Source organism: Canis lupus, chromosome 35 (assembly GCF_048164855.1).
Source record: "Canis lupus baileyi chromosome 35, mCanLup2.hap1, whole genome shotgun sequence".
In the NCBI taxonomy this organism is placed as follows: domain Eukaryota; kingdom Metazoa; phylum Chordata; class Mammalia; order Carnivora; family Canidae; genus Canis; species Canis lupus.
The window spans coordinates 2,917,315-2,943,618 of NC_132872.1; the positions used below are offsets into that span (position 1 = coordinate 2,917,315).

A 26,304-nucleotide genomic window follows, 5' to 3' on the forward strand; every position below is an offset into this window, starting at 1 on the left:
ATCAGGCCCTGGGCCAACCACTGAGCCACCCAGGCATCCCCATTGTTGTTTTTAAAATACATATTTTTATAGATAAAAAAGCACAAGAAAACAGGTCATGTATTTTAACTGTATTTTTCTTAGTATCTATAACTGATAAGGTTTACTCTTAGGCTAAGTAAAGACATTATTTTTAACATATTACCTGCTACATTTGACCATTGTAGATGGATACCCTAACCAAGGAAAGTAAATTCTTTGGGTAGCTGTTAAACTTAAGATCTTTGATTTGTTTCAGTAACACAGAAGCATCAAATCTAGAAAAAAAGATTGTAAGGAAGTACACCAACAATAGTATATTAACTGGTTACTGCTGGGTTGTGGGATACAAATGATTAATATTTACATAACTTTTCCTTTATTTTTCAATTTTTATACATTAAGAGTATATTATTTTCATAATTAAAAAAACTTAAACCCAGGCAACTTTTAGAACTCTTTACCTCCATTAACTCATTAAATGTTCCTAATGTTATGAGGTAAGTACTCTTATCCCCATTTTACAGATGAGGAAACTGAGGCAGAGAGATTAAAAAATTAGCCCAGAGTTACACAGCTAATCTGTGGCTGAAATGGGATTCAAATTCTGGCAAACTGGCCCTTAATCTGAGGGTGAATTGATTCTTGGCTCTTCTAATCATCAACTTTTATTTTTTTCTGATTTCCAGTTATTTTGATTACTTACTTGGTCTGATGCTACACTGATTTCTTTTGATTTCAGTTTACTCGTGTGTGTCCATGTTGTAATTTTTATGCCTTGTGTTATATTTTATTTTTTTTTATTTTATTTTATTTTTTTTGTGTGTTATATTTTAGATCTTTCTCTCTTTTACCATAGGGAATTTAAAACATTTGCATTATCCTAACTGGCTTTATTTTTAGTTGATTTTCTTCTCTGAGGTTTCATACTTTCTTATTTTGGTTTTATTTTTGCGTTTTTCCTTTGTGGGCGATAATTTCTTTGGTTTTATCCTCCGTAATGATTTGGAAGGCATGTATCTTTGTTTTTTTCTCCCCCCAAACATAACTGAAATAAAAATTATGTGCATAAAATGATTATTTTAAAACTTTTGAAATTAACTTACAGAAGTGTCACCAAATTTATAAGCAAGGGCAGTATGAAGATCCTTTTTCCCATGAGCTATTTGATAGTGAACCAGTATCATATTCCCTCATCTCATTCCCAAAACTTTCAGTATGAGGGGTGTCTGGCTGGCTCAGTCAGTAGAACCTGCTACTCTTGATCTTGGGGTTGTGAGTTTGAGCCCCACGTTGGGTATAGAGATTACTAAAAACCTTTCTGTATTTAGGGGCAAACAAGGACATTGTCCTATGTAGCCGCAATACTGCCATCAAAAATCAGGAAAATAACATTGATGAATGACTACTATCTCATCCTCAAACTTTGTTTAAATTTTGCCAGTTGCTCCAGTAGTTTTCTTCACAGCAAAATAATCCAGTCCAGACCCATGTATTGCATTTAATTGTGTTGTCTCTTTAGTCTCCTTCAGTCTGGCAGAGTTTCTTAGTCTTTGCTTTGGTGACTTTGACTCTTTTGAAGATTAGAAACCAGTTATTTTGTAGAATGCCTCTCAATTTGGGTTTGCTTGATGTTTTCTTATAATTAAATTCAGGTTATGCTGCTTTTGCAGAAATTGCCACGAAAGTGATGCTGTGTTCTGGTTGCATCTTAAGAGTTTCACACGTGATTTGTATTTGCCCAGTACTTTGGAATCACTTTTATTTCCAGTCATCTTCAATATCAAGTTTCTCTTGACCCTTTTGTAATTAATATTTTGTAGGACATACATTGGAACTGAAAATATCTTGTTCCTCATCAGACTTTCTATTTGTCTATTTCAGTGGACTCAGATTTTATTTTAAATAACTTTATTAAGGTATAGTTTATATACCATAAAATTCACTCGTAAGTATCTAATTCAGTAATTTTTAGTAAATTTAGAGTTATGCAACCATCACCACAATCCAGTTTTAGAACATTCCTATCATCCCCCCAAATTCCCTCTTTCCTTTGTGGTTAATCTCCTTTCCCACTCCTAGCTATAGGTAACCACTGTCTGCTTTCTGTATAAATTTGGGTTTTTTTGTATTTCATACAAATAGAATCATACAATATGTTGTCTTTTGAGTCTGGCTTATATTTACAATATTTTTGAGGTTCAACCATGTTATAGCATATATGAGTTCCTTTTTAATATTGTATAATATTTGATTGTATGAATATATCACATTTTGTTAATCTATTCACTATTATATGGATATTGGGGTTGTTTTCAGTTTTTAGCTGTTATGAATTGAGTTGAACTGTGATCATTCACCCATATACAGCCTTTTTTTTTTTTTTTTTAAAGATTTATTTATTCATTCAGAGAGAGCGAAGAGAGAGGCAGAGACACAGGTGGAGGGAGAAGCAGGCTCCGTGCAGGAAGCCCTATGTGGGTCTCGATGCTGGGTCTCCAGGATCACACCCCAGGCTGCAGGCGGCGCCAAACCGCTGCGCCACCAGGGCTGCCCCCCATATACAGTCTTTGTGTGGACGTATGTTTGCATTTCTCTGGAGTTAAGATTTGTAGGAGTGTAATTAATGGGTTATGTGGTCAATTTATGTTTGGTTTTTTAGTTTCTTTTTTCAGTAATCTCTACATACAACATGAAATTTGCTTTAGCTTTTAATTTTTTTTTTTAAAGATTTATTTGAGAGAGAGAGGGAGAGAGAGAGAGTGCTTATGCACGAGCAGTGGGAGGGATGGAAAGAGAAGCAAACTCCCTGCTGAGTGGGGAGCCCAATGTAATGCTCAGTCCTAGGACCACAAGACCATGAACTGAAGTAATGCCTAGCTGACTGGCCATCCAGGCCCCCCAGGTACCCCTCTTTTATGGTGTCCTTTGAAGAGTAAAAGTTTTAATTTTGATGAGGTCTAGTATATCCCTTTTTTCTTTTATGGATTGTGCTCTTGGTATTATATCTAAGAACTTGTGCATATCCCAAGATCACAAAGATTTTTCTTCTAGGAGAAAAAAGATATTTTTTCTAGGAGAAAAATCTCCCAGATTCTCTTAGAAAATCCTAGATTTTTTTCTAGAAATTTCAGTTTTAGCTCTTATATCTGGGCCATTTTGAGTTAATTTCTGCCTATACTGTGAGTTAAATGGCCTAAATCTTTTTTTCTTTCTTTCCTTTTTTTTTTTTTTTTTTTAAGATTTTATTTATTTATTCATGAGAGACACACAGAGAGAGAGAGGCAGAGACACAGGCAGAGGGAGAAGCAGGCTCCATGCAGGGGGCCGGACGTGGGACTTGATCCTGGGACTCCAGGATCACGCCCTGGGCCGAAGGCAAGCGCTAAACCGCTGAGCCACCCAGGGAATCCCTTTTTTCCTTTATTGACATATAGACCTTTGGTGGTTTCAGCACCATATGTTGAAAGACTCTCCATTCACTACTGACTTGCCTTTGTGTGTGTGTGTGTTTTTTTTAATTAGGTGACCTAAAAAAAAAAAAAAAATCAATTGACCTTAAATGTAAGGGTTTATCTCTGGATTCTCAGTTCTGTTCCATTGATTTTCCTTTTGCCAGTACTATACTCACTGTCTTGGTTACTTTCACTTTTTAAAAAGTTTTGAAATTGAGTCCTGCAACTTGTCCAAACTTGTTTTAGCTATTATAGATCCTTTGTATTTCCATATAAATTTAGGAATAGTTTATCAGTTTCTACAAAAAATCCTGCTAGGATTTTTGAAGGAACAGTATGTTAATATGTTTAAAGATTTCAAGCATGTCCTGTGCATGATGCTCCTTTGTCATTTGGGATTTATTGTGAAGTCTAAGGCAGATTTGATATTTATTCTTTTGTGGTGGTCTTGTTTCTTATTTTTCTGCCTTAGTCTTGTTGGGATGTTTAAATTTTCCAGTTCATTCTACATGAACCACATGCCTTTCAGTTTGAAAACTTAGAACTTTATTTCAGTCCAGGAAAGATTTTGTTTGCTTGTTTCTTTTTCTTTTAAATTACCCTGGTGATCATTATTTCTGTTCTTTGTCTTCTAATTTCTCTTTAAGAGCCAACATGAGTTAAATGTTGGTTCTTTGGGGTTTTTCTAATTGTTTTAAATCATTTTTACCTGTTTTTGGATCTTTTTTTTCCATCACCATTCTGTGGAAGCTTCTCAACTATGTCATATTTTTACTGACTTGATTTCTTGCACTGTCAGTTTTACTGCCCAGATATATATTTTATTTTTCTTTGCATTGTTCTTTTCTGATTAGCTCAACCTCCATCTCAACTGGCCTTTTTTTTTTGTTTTGTTTTGCCGGTTTTATCTTTTTCCTGTAATTTTCAATGTAACAATAAACATTTTTTTAGTGTGTGATTTAAATAAAATTAAATCAAATGCTATAAATACTGACTCTTTTAATATTTAATCCATAAAGTTATATTAAAGGTTAGCTTTCATTTTGTCTTTAATCTTAAAGAAGGTCACTATGCGGGCTAAGAATTCTTCATGCAAGCCGTGAACTCCTGAAGTGTCAGGCATCAAGTTTCTTTCCATTGCTAATGACTGGCATGGTACATACTTAAGACATGTTTATTGAATTAATAGTTTCTTATAGTTCTTATCACTTTTTTTTCTTTTTATCACTTTTATCTGCTTTTTACTGTTTGTTTCTTAATGGTTTGCAACATTTTTAAAACTTTAAATGGATTGTATTCATTTTCATTCTTTGAGTTGGAAATAAAGAATTTCATTAGTCTTTTAAGTATGTCCCTCTTCCACATTTATTTATTTAGTCTTAGGTAGAAAGTAGTGACTCACATGTCAAACATCTACATTTGGGACATTATTCCTTGAGTCAGAGTATAGCATCACTCTTTCTTGAATGATATTCTTTACTCTGATGAGAAATCTGCTTTGAATATATCTAAACTGATTCTGTCTCTCTTTAAAACATGTCCCTTGGCTCATCTTCCAGTCGTCAGTCTTATCTCTAAATTTGTTGAATGTATCCTAACAATTATGCTTCTAGTTGGGTTATTCTTGGCACTTTCTGCGCTTTACTGAGAGGATAAGCAATTTATATCATCTTCCAAGTCCTTAACGTTGTTATTGTTGTGTTCCTGTTTTCATTCTTTAGCTGATTTTATTCTTTTTTTTTTTTCCTTCTCTGTAATTGGATGGCATGAGGGTAAATTCATGACTCATATGCATTATCTTTTTGGTTGGAGAGATAATTTGCTTTATCAGTCGTGTTTACAATATTGGAGGGATTTTTCACTGGAGTAGATGGTGGTAAATCAAAGTGTTTGGCTATGGGCCAAAGTTATTATTTATAATTATATGTGTATCTCAACCATCGAGGGCTTCATAAACATGATGTTGGGTGTTTTGTGCTTATATGATTTCTTGAACTTTCTTTTGTTTTTTTAAAGATTCTATTTATTTGAGAGAGTCCGCACATGAGCCTGGGGGGAAGGATAAAGGGAGAGAGAGAGAGTCAGACTTCTTGCTGAGCAAGGAACCTCATGTGGGGCTTGGTCCCAATACCCAGGATCATGACCTGAGCCGAAGGCAGATGCTTAACCAGCTGAGCCACCCAGGTGCCCCTTGAAATTTCTTTTGGTGGAAATACTTCTTTGTTTTCTCTCAGTACCTAAACATACAGCTTATACTTTATAAAAATGTCTTACTTGACAACTGAGTGATTTCTGTTTTTCAACTAATAATTTCATTGGGTTGGTTCTTAGTTCTCTGTCCTTTTTATCATCGTTTAGCATTTTTATCTTCTCACTTTTTTTTCAGCATTTTGGGGGCACTTAAATCATTAATTTATTCATCATTTAATTTTTTATAGTATCACATAGCTTTTTTCTCTCCTTATATAGCACATGGGTTTAATTTTCTGTATAAATCATCACCATGGGTTTTATTATAGTTTTTTCTCTTATGTTTTGATGCATCCATCTTTCTACTTCTGTCTCTTGTTAACCTGATAATAAAGAGCCACAGTGGGAGGCAAACAAGTGTTTTTTGGGATCAAAGAATTGCAGTTGGGGAATACAGTTTCAGTAGAAACCCAAATGGTATCTTGCTTCTAGGGTGAAAGTAAGGAGCTTTTATAAGAAAAAAGAAAGGATGGGGGCAGGTACGTGAGTTAAGAGAAAAAAAGGGCTAAACTCTTAATTATACATTATTTTACTACAGATTCTACAGTATCTACAGATACAGATTTACTACAGATTCTGTCTTCAGAAAGTCCATAATCTTGTGGACTTGTTCTCCTGCTGACATATCAAGCAGTTGCTTAAAACATTTACTGTTTTGCCTAGTCCAAAGGTTTTTGCCTGGTACAAACAGAGGAATAAGGCCATTTCTCTGTAGTGGTCACTTGGCTCCCTTTTAAAATGGTTCCATTCATATCAGTTTTTCATGTTTGTCTTTACAAATTGCCCCCAGCTAGAATGTAGTGCAGTATTTTTTATTAAAACCCACCTCTGAATTCTGAGAGAGAACAAAGGGAAAAAAAACCCAAAGAGCAGTTATCACATGGTCTCATTTTGTCTTCCTTGTTTATACTTGGAGTTAGCTGGCATTTTTAAGAACCTTCCTCAGTGGCACACTTTGCACACATAACAGCCTTTGAACCAATAGGGGTATGTGTATTGTTCTTTTTGGTTCGTCAGCATAAGCCTGGGGACGGTTTAGCAGGAATAGAAAGGGGTCTGCTCTTAAACTTGCTGCTGTCTCACAGTTGGAGCTTATTAACCACTGCCAAAATGTTTAGCGAATTTAAAGTTGGATATAATAAAAAAATAAAACTAAAGTTGAATCTAAAATGACTTCTGTTATTTTATTTTATTTTTTTTGTATTTAAATTTAATCTGAAAATCTTGCCTTTTGGCACATGTATAGTGTTTTCTTTTTGAGAGATTGAGATTCGACTTTGGTAAAACTGAAAATTAGATTTTAATTTGTTTTTAAAAGACTTTATTCGTGAGAGACACAGAGAGGCAGAGACACAGGCAGAGGGAGAAGCAGGCTCCCTTGGGGGAACCCAATGTGGCGCTTGATCCCAGGATGCCAGGATCATGACCTGAGCCAGAGGCAGATGTTTAACCATTGTGCCACCAATCCATCCCTAGATTTTAGTATTGAGGATTATTCATCTTTGTATAAAATGTTTTTAGATTTTTTTTCTTAGGCACTTCTATATTGATTGATTTTTTTTTTTTGATTGATTCTTGGTCACACAAAATGTTTATGTTTTAATAATTAAATATGTAATACATGTTAGAATAGCTTTTAGAAGAGTTTGATATGCTACAAAATGCTGCTAATGAGATATATATCATTTGCTATTATCATTTAGCAAGACTTTGCAACTCAAGAAATAGAAGAAATTTGCTTGAAATACCTACCAATAATGGATTTTATTACAGTCGCTGTTTTTTTTCAAATACTGTCTTAAAGTTTTATTATTGTTCTTCCATTTGTTTTTGCCCAGATGACTGAAAATAATTTTTGGTTGAAGAAGATAGAAATTAGTGTTTCAGAAGCAGAAAAGCGAACTGGAAGAAATGCCATGAACATGCAGGAAACATATACTGCTTACCTCATTGAAACAAGGTAGGTGATAAGAATTAGGCCTAGATTTAGATAGAAAAAGTTTTGTCTGGTAGCTATTGATGCAGATTATGTTATATAATGGAATTGTTTATAGGTCATTGTCTTTTTAGATATTGTTTTTTTTTTAAAGATTTATTTATGATAGATATAGAGACACAGGAGGAGGGAGAAGCAGGCTCCATGCTGGGAGCCTGATGTGGGAATCGATCCCGGGACTCCAGGATCGCGCCCTGGGCCAAAGGCAGGCACTAAACCACTGAACACCCAGGGATCCCCCTCTTTTTTTTTTTTTTTTTTTTTAAAAAAAAAAAGAGAGCATCTGAGTTGGAAGGGGCAGATGGAGAGAGAGAGAATCCCACCACACTGAGTGTGGAGCCTGGCAAGGTGCTCAATCTCACAATCCTGAGATCATGACCTGAACTGAAATCAAGAGTCAGATACCCAAATGACTGAGCCATCCAGGTGCCCCTGTTTCTTTACTTTTTTTTTTTTTTTTTTTAAGATTTTATTTATTTGTGTGAGAGAGAGAATGAGTGGGGGGAAGGAGAGGGAGAAGCAGATGCTCAGCTGAGCAGGGAGCCCAGTGTGGGGCTTGATCCCAGGACCTGGGATCATGACCTGAGCTGAAGGCAGATGGATTCTTAACTGAGCCACCCAGGCACCCCTGTTTCTTTACTTTATAGCAGGTAAACAGTTGTGTCTTTTGGTAGAAGATTCTTGATAGCTGTATTTTAATGCACTTGTGTTGGAGGTAGAGAGAAGGTTAGTAGAATACTTTTGGGATCGGAAATGTTACTTGACACATGCTTTGGTAGAATTTTTGTTGTTAGATATAACAGTTTTGGGAAAGGAGACCAGGTTCCCAGGTATGCATGAAGTGGACTTAGGTAAGTAAGATGGTTAGCAGAGAAGTTTAGGAGGAGAGAAGGAGAGATTATGGTTTAAGTCATTAAGAATTTAACAGGAAAGAATTGATTGAGACTAGAACTTTAAACTGGGATAAAATTGAAAAGAGTAAATTGTAGAGTAAGAAACCAAAACTCACCAGGAAAATTGTCTTTTACCTCATAAGGAAAAAGTTAAAGGAATTAGACTGTTTTGTCTAGAGAAAGTCAAGATAAGACTCTTATTTTTTTTTGAAGATTTTATTTATTTATTCATGAGAGAGACAGAGAGAGAAACAGAGACACAGGCAGAGGGAGAAGCAGGCTCCATGCGGGGAGCCTGATGTGGGACTTGAACCTGGGAATCCAGAATCACACCCTGAGCCGAAGGCACGCGCTCAACCGTTGAGCCACCCAGGGATCCCTTATTTTGCTAGTTATAAACAGTTTATGTAAAGGTTGTATACTAACTGGTCCTTTCTCTCTGCAGAGACTGAGCAAAAATGCTTTCAGTTAAAATATAGACATATGTGAGATTTTTTTTACAACCAATAAAATAAAATAAAACTACCAGATATAGATAGATATAACCATGTTTTAATGTGAATACATTCTTAAAGGAAAAAAATTTTTAAGCCCCACATTTCCATGGATTTACCAAAAGTAATTGAGCTTGTCTTAAGGCTGAACACTGTGACTTTTTAAGGCTTTCTCCAGGTCTGTATTTCTACACAGAGTTAAAATCTTGGTAAATGTTTAACCTATAAGCAGTTCTGAAAGTTCTCTTTGTAAGTGTAGTTTTCCTTCCTCCACCAAAAAGATAAAAAAACAACAGAGAAAGAATCTTCCCAAAACGAGAGAAAATTTATGTACAATAGAAACTTTGGGAACAGTAAGAGGTAAGGTCAGTCTTTTTAAAATCAGGTCACTTTTGGTTTTGTTTTGTTTTTTTTAAGTTTTTCTTTAAATTCCAGTTAACATACAGTGTTATGTTGGTTTCAGGTATACAATACAGTGATTCAGCAGTTCCATATATCACCCTGTGCTCCTCACAAGTGCACTCCTAAATCACCTATTTAACACATTCTGCTACCAAAACTAGGTCATTTTGTGACATATGTATCTATATATGTGTGTCACGGAGATTTAAAAAAATTTTTTTTTAATTAAGTAGGCTCTTCACCCAGGATGGGGCTTTACTTACAACCCTGAGATCAAGAGTTGCATGCTCTGCTGACTGAGCCAGCCAGACATCCCTTACAGAGATTTTTAAAGTGATTTTAAAAAATTTGGTCCTATTAGAGGGTTTTGTTTCTTTTTCTTTCTTAAAGTTAAATTAGCCATTTGAAAAAAATCATACTTTAGAAATTAGTGTTAACTTTAGCTTTCTCAGTAAATTATTTTTTCCTGTCTTCTTTTTACTCTTGAGGTATAATTGACATATAACTTCATAATAGTTTCAGATACACAACATTACATTGCAGTATTTGTATGTATTGTGAAGTGATCATAAGTCTACTTAATGTCTGTCACCATATAGTTATAAAAAATTTTTTCTTGTAATGAAAACTTGAGATTTTCTCTTAGCAACTTTTAAATATGCAATACAGTATTAACTGTAGTCACTGTTCTATAAGTTCTTAAATATAAAACTAAAAAGGATATTTTTATTTTTAGTGTTATTTTATCACCCAATTGAGCAATGAAATTAGCTGTTGATTACTTTTACTGCTGGAAGAGAATCTTGATTTGAATACTCTAGAATGACTTATAATTGTTCACTTTTGACTTTGAACTGAATAGAGCATCATAATTTATAACAGGGTTAGAAGTGACCATACTTGAGTAATGTAGCTATCCTCTGAATAAATATTTAAGTGGATCATTGGTAAATGTGTGGTACACAGGAGAATTATTGGGTTTACTTTCACCATTGAATTTCATTATAAATTTATTTATCTTCCACAATTTTTTTCATGAAATCATAAATTTAAGACCGTGATTCTTAAACTTAAAAGTACATAGGAATCACTTGAAGCATTTTTAAGCTGCAGGGTTTTGAGTAAGGTCCAGGAATTTACATTTTTAACCAAAGCTCCAGATGTTTTTTATACAGGTAGACCATGGATCATACTTTTTTTTTTTTTTTTAAAGATTTTATTTATTTATTCAGGAGAGACACAGAGAGAGGCAGAGACACAGGCAGAGGGAGATGCAGGCTCCATGCAGGGAGCCTGATGTGGGACTCGATCCCAGGACCCCAGGATCATGCCCTGGGCCATAGGCAGGCGCTTAACTGCTGAGCCACCCAGGCGTCCTGGATCATAGTTTTAATTATCTTTTTTTTTAAGATTTACTTTTATTTATTTATTTATGATAGACATAGAGAGAGAGGCAGAGACACAGGAGGAGGGAGAAGCAGGCTCCATGCCGGGAGCCTGAAGTACAGAGGCTTTATATTTCAAGATAGCCAAATTTATCTTTATTCTTTATGATTTGTCGTTTCCCTATTTTAAGAAATTCTGCCTATTTCCTATAATATGGATACTCACTTTGAGAAATACGGTTTTTGAATAGATTATTTTATAAGTACAGTATCCCTATGGTTGACTGACCTTCAACAACTACAGAATCCTCAAATTTCTGAATTTATTATTTTTTTATTTTTTTTATTTTCTTATTTTTTACTTTTTAAAGATTTTATTTATTCATGAGAGAGAGAGAGAGAGGCAGAGACACAGGCAGAGGGAGAAGCAGGCTCCATGCAGGGAGCCTGATGCGGGACTCAATCCTGGGACTCCAGGATCAGGCCCTGGGCTGAAGGCGTGCTAAACCGCTGAGCCACCCAGGCTGCCCCAAATTTCTGAATTTAATCACATAGGATTCTTATGCAGATAATCTTGGACAGATATGAATATTATTGATCCTTGATATATTTTTAAAATTTTATTTATTTATTCCTGAGAGACACAGAGCGAGCGGCAGAGACACAGTCAGAGGGAGAAGCAGGCTCCCTGCAGGGAGCCCGATGCGGGACTCAATCCCGGAACCCCAGGATCACAACCTGAGCCAAAGGCAGACACTCAACCACTGAGCCACCAAGGCATCCCTGAGCCTTGATATTTAAAAGTTCAACTTTATCATCTAGCTTACCTACCTACTCTTTAGGTAGAAGTAGAAAGTCCATAGTGTTACAGTTTTGTAGGCTAAGATTAATAAGGCTAAAGTCACTGGTTTTTAATTTCTCCAGAGATTTTATGTTTTTCTCTTCATTAAATATGAACCCCCCCTTTTTTTTTTTGAAACCGTTTTAAGGTAGATAAAAATTTGGCTCTTCTAGGGCATCTGGGGGGCTCAGTGGTTGAGCGTTTGCCTTTGGCTCAGGCCGTGATCCTGGGGTCCTAGGATCAAGTCATGCATCAGGCTCCCCACAAGGACCCTGCTTCTCCCTCTGCCTGTGTCTCTGCTTCTTTCTCTGTGTCTCTCATGAATAAATAAATAAAATCTTTAAAAAAAATTTGCCTCTTTTAGAATAGGTAAGAATGCCTTGATGGTTTGGAGGCAGTATGATGTCATTACTTAAGTCTTCTGATTTGTAAAATGGGGCTAGTGATACAGTGTATTGTGAGCGTTAAATACTACATGTAAAACCAGTTATGTGCTATTAAATATTTGTCGAATGATTGGATAAATGGGTTACTTTTAGGGTCTAGAGTAAGCCTTCTTTATGAGGTTAATCAGTCTCCAATGGCTAGACTGCCTTAAATGGCCTTTGAAGAAAACCAAATCACTTAAGCAGGTCTTCTAACAGCCTTATAGGTGTATTTCTATATATTAATCTACATTAATTTGCTTATTAGTAAGATGTGGGTTCTGTTGATAATAATTTTGAATAATTTGAAACTTGATATTAACCCAGATATTTTTGAGCTAACGTTTGAGAATCTGAATTGGAATAGTATTAGTTTTGGCTAATGTTTGGGTTAATTCTTTAAAATGAATTACGAAAAAAAAAAAAAAAGAATTACGATTTAATAATCTATGTGCCATGGGAGACATTTGTACAGTTTGAATGTCATATTTTGCTTCCTTTTTATTGATAGGCAATGAGGAAATTTAGTGGCAAACTTAATATATAAATGATAAAAACACTAAACATCTATTGTGCTTAGCATGGCATGATGTATATACTTTCTTAAGACTACATTAAGACTGATTTAGCTTCTGTGCCTTTATGCCCTAGTATACAAATGTACATTGTGGTGATATGTGTATTTTTTGGAGGGCCTGAGATTATCAAGCAACCAGTTAGAAAGTAAGAAGGCCCTGATAATGTTTAGAAGACTGATATTTTCTAACAATGATTATGTTAATAGAAATGTTAAGTAGTCAAAATAAAGTCAAAATAACTTCAAATGTCCTTGGTGTGATTTTAAGCAAACTTTCTCCCAACTGGAAGTTGAACTTTTTCATATGGCATTGCCTATAGTTCTTTATGTTAAAGATAAGACTAGAAATGAATTTTTACAAATCTTTTTTCCCCTGCCCTTTCTGAGTTAACGTTTTGCCTTTGAGGATATTTCCAGGTTCATGGATGCATCTGATGCATTTATAATTTTGAATCGAGGTTTTTGCAGTATCTTGGACTGTGGCATAAATGTTTTTGGCTCATTGTGGCAGAAGTGTAGTTAAAAATAGTTTTTATTTAATGAAATAGTAGCTAAGCCAGATTTTACTGTATTGTAAAATCAATATTTATACACAAATTGAATTATTATACATTGAGGCTTTTAGAATGTTTCTAAAAGGACTATTTCTCTGGAGTTCAACAAATAGGTTTTCTGCAACAGAAGGAAAAGTGGGTAGAAGTGAGGGCTTTGGAATCAGATAGATTTGAGTGCTTTATCCAGAGATCTTTGTGATTGTAGCAAGAATGGCTCTTCCTCATCTGCAAAATGGGATAATAATCCCTGCTTCACAGGGTGGTTATAAGGATTAAAAAAGATGGGATCCCTGGGTGGCGCAGCGGTTTGGCGCCTGCCTTTGGCCCAGGGCGCGATCCTGGAGACCCGGGATTGAGTCCCACGTCGGGCTCCCGGTGCATGGAGCCTGCTTCTCCCTCTGCCTGTGTCTCTGCCTCTCTCTCTCTCTCTGTGTAACTGTCATAAATAAATAAATAAATAAATAATTTAAAAAGGGGATTAAAAAAGATAATCTAGAAAAGGTTGTTTACTGAGTACCTGATTCATAAGCATTTAGTAAACGGAGTACAAATTTTAATGGAGGTTGTGTGCATATATTTGTATTTTTTAAAAGTAACAGAGATCTTTTGCTGTTCCTTTTCAGGTCAGTTGATCACACTGATGGCCAAAGTGTCTTAACAGACTCACTATGGAGGCGGTATAGTGAATTTGAATTGTTGAGAAACTACCTTTTAGTTTACTATCCACATGTTGTTGTGCCACCTCTACCAGAAAAAAGGGTAAGAAATGAAATAGCAGTATAGTTCAGTAGTATTTAGCCTTGAGACTAGTCTTCATGATTGTTTTGTTTACCTAGGCAGAATTTGTTTGGCATAAACTCTCTGCTGACAACATGGACCCGGATTTTGTGGAAAGACGAAGGATTGGTTTAGAAAACTTTCTCTTGAGAGTTGCCTCGCATCCCATCCTTTGTAGAGACAAAATCTTCTATTTGTTTTTAACACAGGTATTTTTCTTTTATTTTTATAGTCTTTTTAAAAAAATTCATTTGATTTTTTTTTTTCCTTTTAAACTCTAGAATGTTTTGGCTTAAGTATCTCTTTGGAGCAGTTTTATTAATGTATATGCATTTAATTGTGTTTCTTAATCTGTTTTAAATTTCAGAATTACTGAGTGACATCACCCGGCTAACATTTTTATACTTAAAGATACTAAAGATGGTATTTTGGGGCATCCCTTAAATGATAATCAAAGTTAGTCTTTAGTTTTTTGAAGCCCAGATCTATAACATCTTGGGTCTGTCTTTTGGTAATCTTGGAATCTGGATTATATGTTTAATTTTGACATGAATTCTTTCTTTTTAACCTTTCTCCCATTTTCCCTGAAACAAAACAGGATGATAGATATGTAGTTTATTTAATTTGGGTATTCCTCATGGGTTTATTTTGCAATGATTTCTAAAATTAACTTTAACTTTTTTTTAGGAAGGTAACTGGAAGGAGACTGTGAATGAAACTGGGTTTCAACTGAAGGTGAGAATATTTGTATGAAATAATTTGACAAGTTCCTTTATACAAGTTCCTTTCCTAGCACAGTTCCACACACTTAGTGCATACTTGTGTATTCAATATTTATTGAATGCGTGAATGTTGAAATAGACTTTGGGTCTAATGTCATTAGTAAGGTTTTCAAAGAAACGCTGTAAATTCACTTTGGATTTACATAATTTAGTGAGGCTATATTTATGAATTTCATTCTATTTGGAAGGAACATTTTGAAACAGTAATTTAGACACGAGCTGTAGATTTTTTTCTGCAGTATGCTCATATATTTTACATCTTTCTTTTACTCCGTCTTTACCATTTCCACTCACATTCTTGCCCACACACTTGCTCATTCTTTATCAGATATGAAAGACACTTCTGAAGAATTGAGCTTAGGGTTCCCATTCATAGCAGACTGAAAGATGAGGCATGTGTCATTCTTCTGTCTACTGGGTCATAATGATCAGCTTTGAGTGGGCATAGGAGTCATTTTGAATTAGTGTCTGTTAGTGATGTAGCTTTTCAAATTTAATCATTATAATTCATGTTTGGGAATGAAATTGTTATCTAAAAATTGAAAAGCATTGTATGGTGTGATGGCTACCCTAACTCCTGTCTATCCTCCCTGTTGTCCTCAAAAGTAATGTAACCTAAATTGTTGGTAAGGTTTTGAAAATTTTCAATCTCTTGTGTAAACTGAACAGGTAAGTAGAAAAACGTGATGTAAATTGATGTATAAATCAATAAAGAATTCACATGGTAATACAGTAACAAAAGTTTAATAGACCTAGGCAACAAGAACAAAATGCCTTTACAATAGTTTTGAAACACCCCGTAGAGATTTATATATTGGCACATAGGTATTTGAAACGTAGCACAAAAAAACTAGGAAGAGAAAATTTTGTTTCTGCATGGAAAGTATAATCAAGTATTTAATTCTGTCAAGCTGATTCTAATATATAAATATTTTGTTGACAGGTTGTATGAAAAAATTAGAATTGGCTATAATTCATTACTTAATGACACACAGAATACTGGAATTTCAATTTAGATTTGGTTTTGAAGTAACTCAAAACTTTAAAAAATGTTTATATTTTGATTTTCTAGGCACTAGTCCAAGATGTTAGGAGCTAATATTAAGGAAAAGAGAAAAGTAAAGCATAGTTGTTTTGGTGACTTCTCTTTATGTAATAGTCATCGATTTAGACATTAGTTTAGTTAACAGTTGTTTGTCTTTGAACCCAGTTTTTTTTTTTTTTTTGAACCCAGTTTTTGACCATGATTTTGGTGACCTTGAGAAAGTTCTTGAGTTTCTTCATTTATATAGACTATGCTATTCACTGAGTGCTTTGAATCTTGTTTATAGGTGATATTTAAGAGTTTAGTTAAAATACTTCATATTTGGGTTGCCTTATGGTGAAATCTCAGTTTCACTTTTATAAAGCCTTTGAAAGGTAATACTTAACGTGCAGTATTAATAATTTGAAAAGCCAGACTTTTAATGAAATAGAGTAGAAATAAGATGTATGAAGAGACTTTGGAAATCCTTGAGTCCTATGGTATTCCTTATTTTGTTGTGGGTGTTTCTTAAGTTCTTTCATCAGTGAAATGGAATCTTTTTTAGACAACCTCACACTTGTATGTAAATACCTGCATACATGCAAACATGTATATAAGAGTCATGTACATACATGTTACCATCCCATATTACCTCTCTTTTTGTTTATAAATTATGTAATTAATGTATGTAAAAATGGTTGGTAAAGGAAGTATTAAGGGATGCCTGGGTCACTTAAGCGTCTGCCTTTGGCTCTGGTCATGATCCCAGGGTTCTGGGATAGAGCCCTGCATCCAGCCCCCTGCTCCTCCCTCTGCCTTCTGCTCTTCCTGCTTATGCTGTCTCTCTATCAAATGAATAAGTAAAATCTTTTTAAAAAATAAAGGGAATATTGGAAACTATTTTTGTGAAAATGAGATTGTTCTGAATTAGGCCAAATACTTATATTTTATAAGAATATTTGACCTTGGGATCCCTGGGTGGCGCAGCGGTTTGGCGCCTGCCTTTGGCCCAGGGCGCGATCCTGGGGACCCGGGATCGAGTCCCACGTCGGGCTCCCGGTGCACGGAGCCTGCTTCTCCCTCTGCCTGTGTCTCTGAGCCTCTCTCTCTCTCTCTCTGTGACTATCGTGAATAAATAAATAAAATCTTTAAAAAAAAAAAAAAAAAAAAAAAGAATATTTGACCTTGGCAGGTACCTGGGTGGCTCAGTCAGTTAAGTGTCTGTTTCAGGATCTCAGCTCAGGTTTTTATCTGAGGGTTGTGGGTTCAGGCCCTGCATTGGGCTTTGTGCTGGGCATGGAGTCTACTTAAAAAAAAAATTGACTTTGGCCCTAGCTTTTGGATTATCATTCTCAAACTGAAATGTCAGCTTACTTTAATTTTCCTTTTTTCACACATTTAATTTAATATATAGTTTTGGCCTACTAGATATTTCTTAAGTTTTTTTAGAGTAATTATTATACCTAGCAAGATAATTGTACAAATCTAGTTTCCTTTTTTGTTTTTAAGATTTTATTTCAGAGAGAGAGAGAGATTGGAGGAATGGGGCAGAGGGAGAGGGAGACTCAGGCAGACTCCCTGCTGAGTGCAGAGCCCAATGTGGGGCTCAGTATTAACGATCCTGAGATCATGGCCTGAGCTGAAACCAAGAGTCCCATGCTTAACTGACGGAGTCACCTAGGTGCCCCAAAAATCTAGTTTCTTTTATTTTTTCTTAAAGATTTTATTTATTTATTCATGAGAGACACACAGAGAGAGGCAGAGACATAGAGGGAGAAGCAGGCTCTCCATGCAGAGCCGGATATGGGACTCGATCCCAGGACCCGGGGTCACGACCTGAGCCAAAGGCACTCAACCACTTGAGCCACCCAGGCGTCCCTCTAGTTTCTTTTTTATCAATGCTTTGTTTAATATAAACATGAGCAACAACTGTTTCATCACTGCTTTACATTGGTGTTTTTTTTGTCTTGAATATTTATATAAATATTCATGTTAACCAATTTAGTGAAAGAGGAAAGAGTTATCTAGAGTAATGAACATTTAAATTAATTACCTTAGTATAAGATTATATTGTTTTAACTCCCATTAACTCAATAAATTACTTACATGAAAGTGTCATCCATATACCCAAACTGTAAATGATTTTAGGTTGACTCAGAGGAATCTAGAACCCTGTCTGTTGTTTGGAGTAGAGATGCTGATGTCCACAGTCTGGACATTTAAAATCTCTGCTAATCTCTGTTTTACACAGAAACACTGAGAGAGCCATTGTAGTGACTCCACATGCTGGGTGCCTACAGAGTATCAGGTGCTTTTCTAGGTGTTGTGGAAACAGTAATGAATGAGCAGAAAAACTTCGTAAACTCCCATGTTCTTATGGAGCTTATATTTTAGTAGTTGGAGACCTTAAATTAACATTTAAATAATATCCTTTAAAATAGTTCTAAATCATCTATGTTAAAGAGTATAACAGCAGAGATTTTTTTCCCCAGGGATTATTTTGAGATAAGTGACCATAAAACTTACTGTCCAAATGGGGACACTTTTAAGAGCAAAAAGGGGCAGTATTATTAATGAGCCTAGGACAACAGGCATAAACCAGCACTGTCCTGGGTAAATTGGGTCACATGGTTGAAGAGATAACATTTGAGCTGAGGCAGGAGTAAGAAACGTGCAGAGGAGTCAACTTGGGAGCCAGGGAAGAGTAATGTTGGAGGCCCAAGCTGTGTGGTGGTTTACTAGGCAAAGTTTGGGGGAAGAGAAGAATCAGAAAATGAAATAACCAAGGGGAGACAAGATCCAGGACAAGGAAAGTGAAATATGGAATAGGAACCAGAGAGGAAAAGGAAGTGGGAACTAAAGGAGAACTTGAGAATAAGATCGTGACCTAAACTGAAGGCAGACATTTAACCAGCTGAGCCACCAGGTGCCCCAACACATTGTGCTTTCTTTTTTTCACATTGTGCTTTTTAATGGCTCTTATGTTCTAGTGGACAACTAAGAGACAAGTAAACAACTAAGATTATTTCAGGTAGTGCTGGTTTTTTAATTTATATGTATATAATATTCATGAGAATTCATAAGTGTTCATTTTTATATATATAGTATTTATATATATATTCATGAGAGACACACAGAGAGAGGCAGAGACATAGGCAGAGGGCGAAGTAGGGGGCCCGATGTGGGACTTGATCCTGAACCCTGGGATCATACCCTGAGCCAGAGGCAGATGCTCAACTGCTGAGCCACCCGGGTGTCCTGGTGTAGTGCTGTTTTAAAGGAAGTGAAAGGAAGGTTCTATGAAACAATGATGGACCGGGGTTTTCTTTAGGTATTTAATGAGGAATCTGAAAGAGGGTTGGTAAACTGTTAGGTTTGGAATAGTCCAGGTACTTTTTTTGAGATCTGGCTTTGGGGACATTTTAGGCAACTTTCCGGTTTGTGAAATCTCGTGAAATGGTGAGCGTGCTGAGTTGGGTATTCTTTTTTTTTTAATTTTTTTTTTAATTGGAGTTCAATTTGCCAACATATAGCATATCACCCTGTGCTCATCCCGTCAAGTGCCCCCCTCATTGTGAGTTGAGTATTCTGATGGACCTGACCTAACAGAATATTGGGTAAGCAAAGGTTAGGATGCTCACGTCTAACATTTTATATGACTTCTAAATTGGTAAACTGTTGATATTAAAAGTAAAAAATAAATTGGTGCGGTTAAGAATTTGAGATTCCAGAAAAGGTACAGATGAAAATATCCTTCTTTACTCATAGTTTTTATGTAATTTCATCATCATTTAAAGAGTAACCTTTGTATGTGAATATAGAGTCTTTAACACTTGGTGTTTAGTTATTTTAATGAATTAAAAGAACATGAAGGAGTAATATATACCTTAAATATATGGGTATTTTTATATGTAAGGACTTTCACATGCACTAGCTTGTTTGCCCTTGAGAAGTGAGAAAGGTTAAGAATTGGTGAAATACTGATTTTAGAAATAAGAGGATCCCAAGAAATAAGTGATAAATTAAGTTTCTATAGGTATGCTTTTTTTAAAAAGATTCATTCATTCATTCATTCATTCATTCATTCATTCGAGACACAGAGAGAGGCAGAGACACAGGCGGAGGGAGAAGCAGGCTCCATGCAGGGAGCCCGACGTGGGACTCCATCCTGGGACTCCAGGATCAGGCCCTGGGCTGAAGGCAGCGCTAAACCGCTGAGCCACCTGGGCTGCCCCAAGTTCTATAGATACTCTTGATAGGTTTTTGAATTTCTTGTGATCTGAAGTTCTAAGAGGCTGAGTTTGTGGAGTAACTTATTTGTTGCATTTGTTTTTATTTTCTTTGCCAAGTAATTTGAGGAGTCCTAGGATTGTTTTGTCTTGTTTGTTTTATTAACTTGGGAGTTTATGTAATTATGGATTGGAAGTTGGAATAATCTAAAATTTTCAAGCTGATTGGGAGATTCAGACTACATTATAAAATTAATTCCTGATTGAGCCACCTTTTATGAACACTGTAGTTTCTGTGCCCAGTCAGAATTCACTGGTTTTGTTTGTGAGAACTTAGGATAGGATTTGGATCTATTAAGTTCAAATTTTATAAAATGCAATTATTATTTCATGCTGATCCCTCTGTTCCTCTGAGAGCAATTACTTAGAATAAGTAAAAATAATTGAAAAGTTGAAAAAAGATAGTTAAAAAGTTATGTTGTCTTGTAACATTTTCTTTCAACTAGAAAGTAATTTGAAGTCCTCTTGGTTTACTTCAGTCTACAGTATTTAGTACAGGTATTTCCATATATTTTTTTTAAGTACTGATCATGACAGTGAAAAAAAAAACAGTGTATATTTGGTTTGGATTCCATCTGAGAACTACCTGCAGTAATGCGTTTGCTTTAGAGCAGTAGTTTTATTTAGTTTATCATTGCTTTTCTTGATTTAGAGAAAGGTAAACTACTTTTCACATGACCTATTCTGACTTGTGATACTGCAGAACTATATATATATATGTATATGTGTATGTGTATATATACATAGACACCTGTTAGTGTGTTGATGTTTATAATTGTTTTACTTTGGTATTATTGAATGGCATGTGTTCAGTTTAATTTATTAAAATATTGTTTTTGTAGTATTTTAAAAAAATAAGCTGTTTTTAAGATATGTTTATTGTGTTTGACACAAATGATATGAAGAAAACTGTATTTATTAAGCATCTTAATTCTAAAGGGAAAGTAAAATTGTTTGGATTTGTACCCTGAAATGTAATTGTATTAAGTAAACAAATTATTTTTTCCAGGCAGACTCCAGGTTAAAAGCGCTTAATGCAACATTCAGAGTGAAAAACCCAGACAAGTAAGGTTTTGTTTTAATAACAGTTACAATGTTGTTTTGAATGGTGCCTATCAATGTATTTAATTTTTCATTTCTGAATGTATGCACTTTATTTGCTAACTATGTTAAATAGTAATTCACATTTAGTGAAATCCTCTTACAGTCTGAAACTGATTTTGAGATTTGGTAACTTAATTGAGTTTAAGATTGGAAGTAACTAAAGTTTTAGAAAATTAAACCACTGCTTTTTCCTAGAAAGATTTAGTAAAATGTTGTTGAAGATAGAAAAATGAGAGAAATGATTTTAATTAAATATGAAATAGGCTTTACCTGTCAAATATGTCCAAAGCTCAGGAAGATTATGTATTATGCATGTATTTGATACTAATCTACTTTGTATACCAGGAAAACTTGATAGATAAATGCATACTAAGAATTTCTGGAGGTATATTTATATGATAATTACTTGACTTCATTAATGTCAGTTTAGTGTTTGTGAGACCATTTCTATAATAAAAGAAGTCTGTGAATTCAGAAAAAAATTTCCTTAGGATGGAACCTAGGCATTTCTTAATATTTGGTTTTACTTATTCTCTGAATTATGTGGATAATTCAGGCTCTTCAGTAATGGACCTGTAACTAGCCTTGCCTTTGATTCAGCTAATTTTTTCAGTTAGAAAAGTGCTCAGGCAGATGAGGTTTTCCCTTTTTGGCTACCAAGTTCATGAGGGCTGTTAGAATATCTTTAGTTAAGCCTTCAGCATTAATTTCTGTGTGGTATAAATTCTTACCAGAGGCCAGGTTTGCATTACATATTATGCCTGACTTTATAAATCCGAACACAATAACATAATGCCTTTGGTTTTTAATATAAATTTTGAATGTAAAATACAAGTAAATAAAGTTTTGGTAATCAGGTAATTGTGACGGTAACCATTGAGGTTTTTTTTTTTTTTAATAGACCTATTTATTTTTAAAACGATTTTATTTATTTGAGAGAGAGAGTGAGTGAGAACGTGAGTGGGGATAGGGACAGAGGGAGGGGGGGAGAAGGAGAGCCAGACTCCCTGCTGGGCAGGGAGCCTAATGCGGGGCTTGATCCCAGGACCCTGAGATCACAACCTGAGCCAGTCAGATACTTAACCAACTGAGCCACCCAGGTGCCCCTTAATAGACTTTTTTAGAGTTTTAGTTCTACAAAAAAAATTGAGTGAATAGCACAGAGGTCCCATATATACCCTCTGCCCCCACACAAGCACAGTCACCCCCACTATTAGCGTCCCCTGCCAGAATGGTGCATTTGTTACAATTGATGAACCTATATTGACCACACTGTTATTACTTAAAGACATTACATTAGGGTTCACTCTTAGTGTTGTATATTTTATGGGTTTTGACAAATTTATAATGACATGTATTCATCATTATAGTATCATGCAAAGTATTTTCAGTGTCCTGGGGCGCCTGGCAGGCACACTCCCTAGAGAATGTGCCCCTTAATCTCTGGGTCATGAGTTCAAACCCCACATTGAGCAGGGAGCCTACTTAAAACAAACAAACAAACAAAAACCCCAAGCTATTTTCACTGTTCTAAAAATCCTCTGTGATCTGTGTATTTATCCTTCTCTCCCACCCCCTGGCAACTGGTGATCTACATAGTTTTGCCTTTCCTAGAATGTCATATACACTAGGTAGCCTTCTCAGATTGGCTTTTTTCACTTAATAATAGGCATTTAAGGTTCCACTCTAAGGGTTATAATAACATGCATGGTATATAAGAGATGTTCTCTAGGTAAAGAACTACAATTTTAAGTCACACTCCAAATAAAGCTTTGAAAAACCTAGTAAGCTAGCTTTATGACTTTGGTGGATGTACATTCATTAGAGGAACAAGCATGTAGAGGAAACTTTTTAAATTAATATTTTGTCAATTAAATTGAAAAATATATTATCAATTGAATGTTGTTTTTCTTCTCTGGTCAAAACCAGGTTCTTGGATTGTAAAATTTTCTTTAATATCCATATTATATATAAAATTTTAAAGTTGATATGACCAATAATATAACCAAGGCAGTTTTTTGCTCCTGTTCTTATTAAGTGTGTAATTAATGTATAATTAGCAATGGAATTTGTGTGCCATAAATTGTAGTTAAGGGGATTGTCTATATCATTCATTGGGTTTTTAAAAACAATTTACATATTTTTAAGTAATCTCTACACCCAACATGGGGCTTGATCTCATGACCCCAAGGTCAAGAGTCACATGCTCCTCCCAACTGAGCCAGCCAGGCACCCCTGTATCATTCGTTGTTAAAACAGATTCTTCATTTACAGAATCTCTGTTCCAGCTATGTTATATGTTATATATATATTTTTTATACTGGGTCTAGTTGGCCCAGTATATATTATTCATACCATTACTAAAATATTTTGTAGCACTAAAATACTTTTATTCTGTCCTTTCTTAAAATGTAGAAAACTAGAAAGATTTTTTGAGTATCATTTTACCAAAATGATAACTAGCTTCATGTTTCTTCAAACTGGCTTCTTCGCTGGCTTAGTTGGACGAGCATGCGACATTTGATCTTGTGGTTGTGAGTTTGAGCCCCACGTTCAGTGTAGAGATTACTGAAAAAAAAAAAAGAACTTAAATATGTTTCTTCAAACTAGACAGTTAAAGAGCAGTTTGGAGATGGACCCCGAGTCTTCTACTTTTATGTGGCAATATTTAGACAATATTTGGCAATATTTAGGAGGTAGACTGAGTGATTAGTAGAATGAATGGGGCAAAAGAGAGGGCCAGAAAATACAGGTAGCATCCAGGTTTCATTCTTTAGAGTGCTGGAGAACATAGGGGAAGAGAGATTTGGGAGGGATAGGGGAAGATAAGTTGAGCTTTGGGTATGTAAGCCAGTAGAAACGTGTGCTAGTCAGTTGGCTTTGTAGATCTGGTGTTTAGGAGAGATATTTGGGCGGAAGGTAGAAATTTGGAATTCAGTAGCATGTATGCTATAATTGTGAAGCTTTATGAATACATAAGAGTGTACAGATTGAAAGATTGATTATTAAGATGGCTGAGGACCCAGGATTGGACCCTAAGGAGTGCCGCTATCACTTTGAGGGTGTTTTCCAAAGTGTAATCTGAGGATCAGTAGCATCTTGAATCCTGCAGGTTGAGCTTGTTAAACCTTCGGCTTCCTGAGTTCCACTAGGGCTTCTGTGTACAGTTTTGCTTGTTCACACCCTGCTCTTGCTGAGAGGCCCTCTGTAGTGTTTCTAACAAACACTTCAGGGGTTCTTTGCACACTAAAGTTGGAGGTATAGTAGGTGGGTGAAGGAAATGAGTACTGCAGAAGAGACCAGGCATATCCAGAGAGTAAAAGGAAAATCTTGAGAAAATAAAACTGATGTCAAGGGAACACATTTTTGAGGAGGGTGAGATCAGTTGTTACATTGCTGAAAGGACCAAGAAAGACTGAGGACTAAAGGATATCGTTGGATTTTAGCAACATGAGACTAGTTAGTGAGTTTGTCAGGAGGATTTCTCCACTCTGATGCTGGAGGCAGATCTAAATTGCCCTGGGTTACACCGTGAATGGGAGGTGGTTGTTGGTTGAGAGAATGCCTTGCCAAATTGTACCTGTGGGAGGGCTGAGTGTGAGAAGGTGTTAACAGGTGGGTGGTGTTGTCAGGGGAATGTGTGTATGAATTTTAATATAGGAGAGTTAATTGATACGCTAACGAGAAGGAGCTTGCACAGAGAAAGGAAGTTAGGAATATGGGAGAGAGTTGGGTAGAATCTAGAGTATTGATGAGAAGAAGGGTCCTCGGGCAAAGAAGGAACACCAGGTGTAGATGTATTTATTGGCAGGAGATCTTACTAATGGCCGCGTTTAATATGTGAAGCTTGGTTGGAGAGTGACAGGGAGCGGTTTCACCTCTGCATGCAGATTGATTGAGCTTAGAGACCATGAGTTTAGCACCATAAATATTTTCAAGTAATTTTTCATAAAACAAGTTTTATCGCTCAGTTCCACAGTAAAAGTTATGAAGTAGGACATCTTTTCTTATCTTGACAAATATCAAAAGACAGTATGATTGTTTTATTTTAAAGTTTTTTGAATTTTTATTGGAGTGTACTAAGGCCAGCGTATGATTCAGTAGAATCAGTTTCATTATTGTCAGGTACTACTGTTTTGTTTTTCGGTTTTTGATTGTTTTCATGAGAAAAAATAATGTTTTATTTTTTCCCTCTTTTAGGAGATTTACAGAACTAAAACACTACAGTGATGAACTACAGTCTGTCATCTCACATCTTCTTCGAGTCAGAGCTGTAAGTGGTCCCCAGGAGTTTTTTGACGCACATTTATAAGGAAGTGCTTCTCACCTAATCGTGTTTTTAAATAATGGATGGCATTTATCATGAATAGCTGATTATTGCATTCTGATTTGGTGTGGTGTTCATCCAAACTGCATTTAAAAAAAAAATGTGGAGTGTTTTCTGGTATACACAACTTGAAAGTTTTTAGCCTATTGTTTTCTCTGTTGTCTTGTCAAAGGCCTACCATTTCAGTATTGGAATATAATTAAGTATGGGAGATTAGATCTACATGTAATGATATCCTTTTACTTTAAAGGTTTCTTTTTTTTTTTAAAGGTTTGTGAAATAGTTTATATGTGTTAGGCTATCCTGTGTCTGTGCTCTTAATTTTTCCTAAATAAACTTATTTAGGGTAATGGTTTGCCATGACAAAAATTAGAAATCAAGGCCTGATCACTGGACTAGTCATATGGTTTGGCTGTGGTAGACGTGGAACCCTTAGAACTTGCCTGTACTAAAGACTGAAAGACACCAGCATACCAGGAATAGGATCACAACTTACACTGACTGGAATCCTCTTGAAATATATTATCTGGGATTTGCTTTAATGAGAGTGTCTACTGGTGAGGAGTGGAAAGTGGGCGGTTTTAGATGAAACTAGATTGGCCATATAATTAATAATTGTTGAAGGTACGTGTTGGAAATGGAAGTATGTTCTACTGTGTTCCAGTTTTTGTTTTTGTTTTTTTGAAGATTTCTATAATAGAAAGTATAAAA

The 26,304-nt window shown here is 35.4% G+C and overlaps 1 protein-coding gene across 1 annotated transcript in view; it reads left to right on the plus strand.

Moving 5' to 3' along the window:
* The window catches only part of SNX4 (sorting nexin 4), a 69,553-nt gene that overhangs the window by 6,616 nt on the left and 36,633 nt on the right, over window positions 1–26,304 (plus strand). The window contains exons 2-7 of the mRNA XM_072812417.1: window positions 7,562–7,683; window positions 13,914–14,049; window positions 14,127–14,276; window positions 14,755–14,802; window positions 21,172–21,227; window positions 25,467–25,539. Coding sequence (XP_072668518.1) covers window positions 7,562–7,683; window positions 13,914–14,049; window positions 14,127–14,276; window positions 14,755–14,802; window positions 21,172–21,227; window positions 25,467–25,539 — 585 coding nt within the window. The remainder of the gene's footprint in view (window positions 1–7,561; window positions 7,684–13,913; window positions 14,050–14,126; window positions 14,277–14,754; window positions 14,803–21,171; window positions 21,228–25,466; window positions 25,540–26,304) is intronic.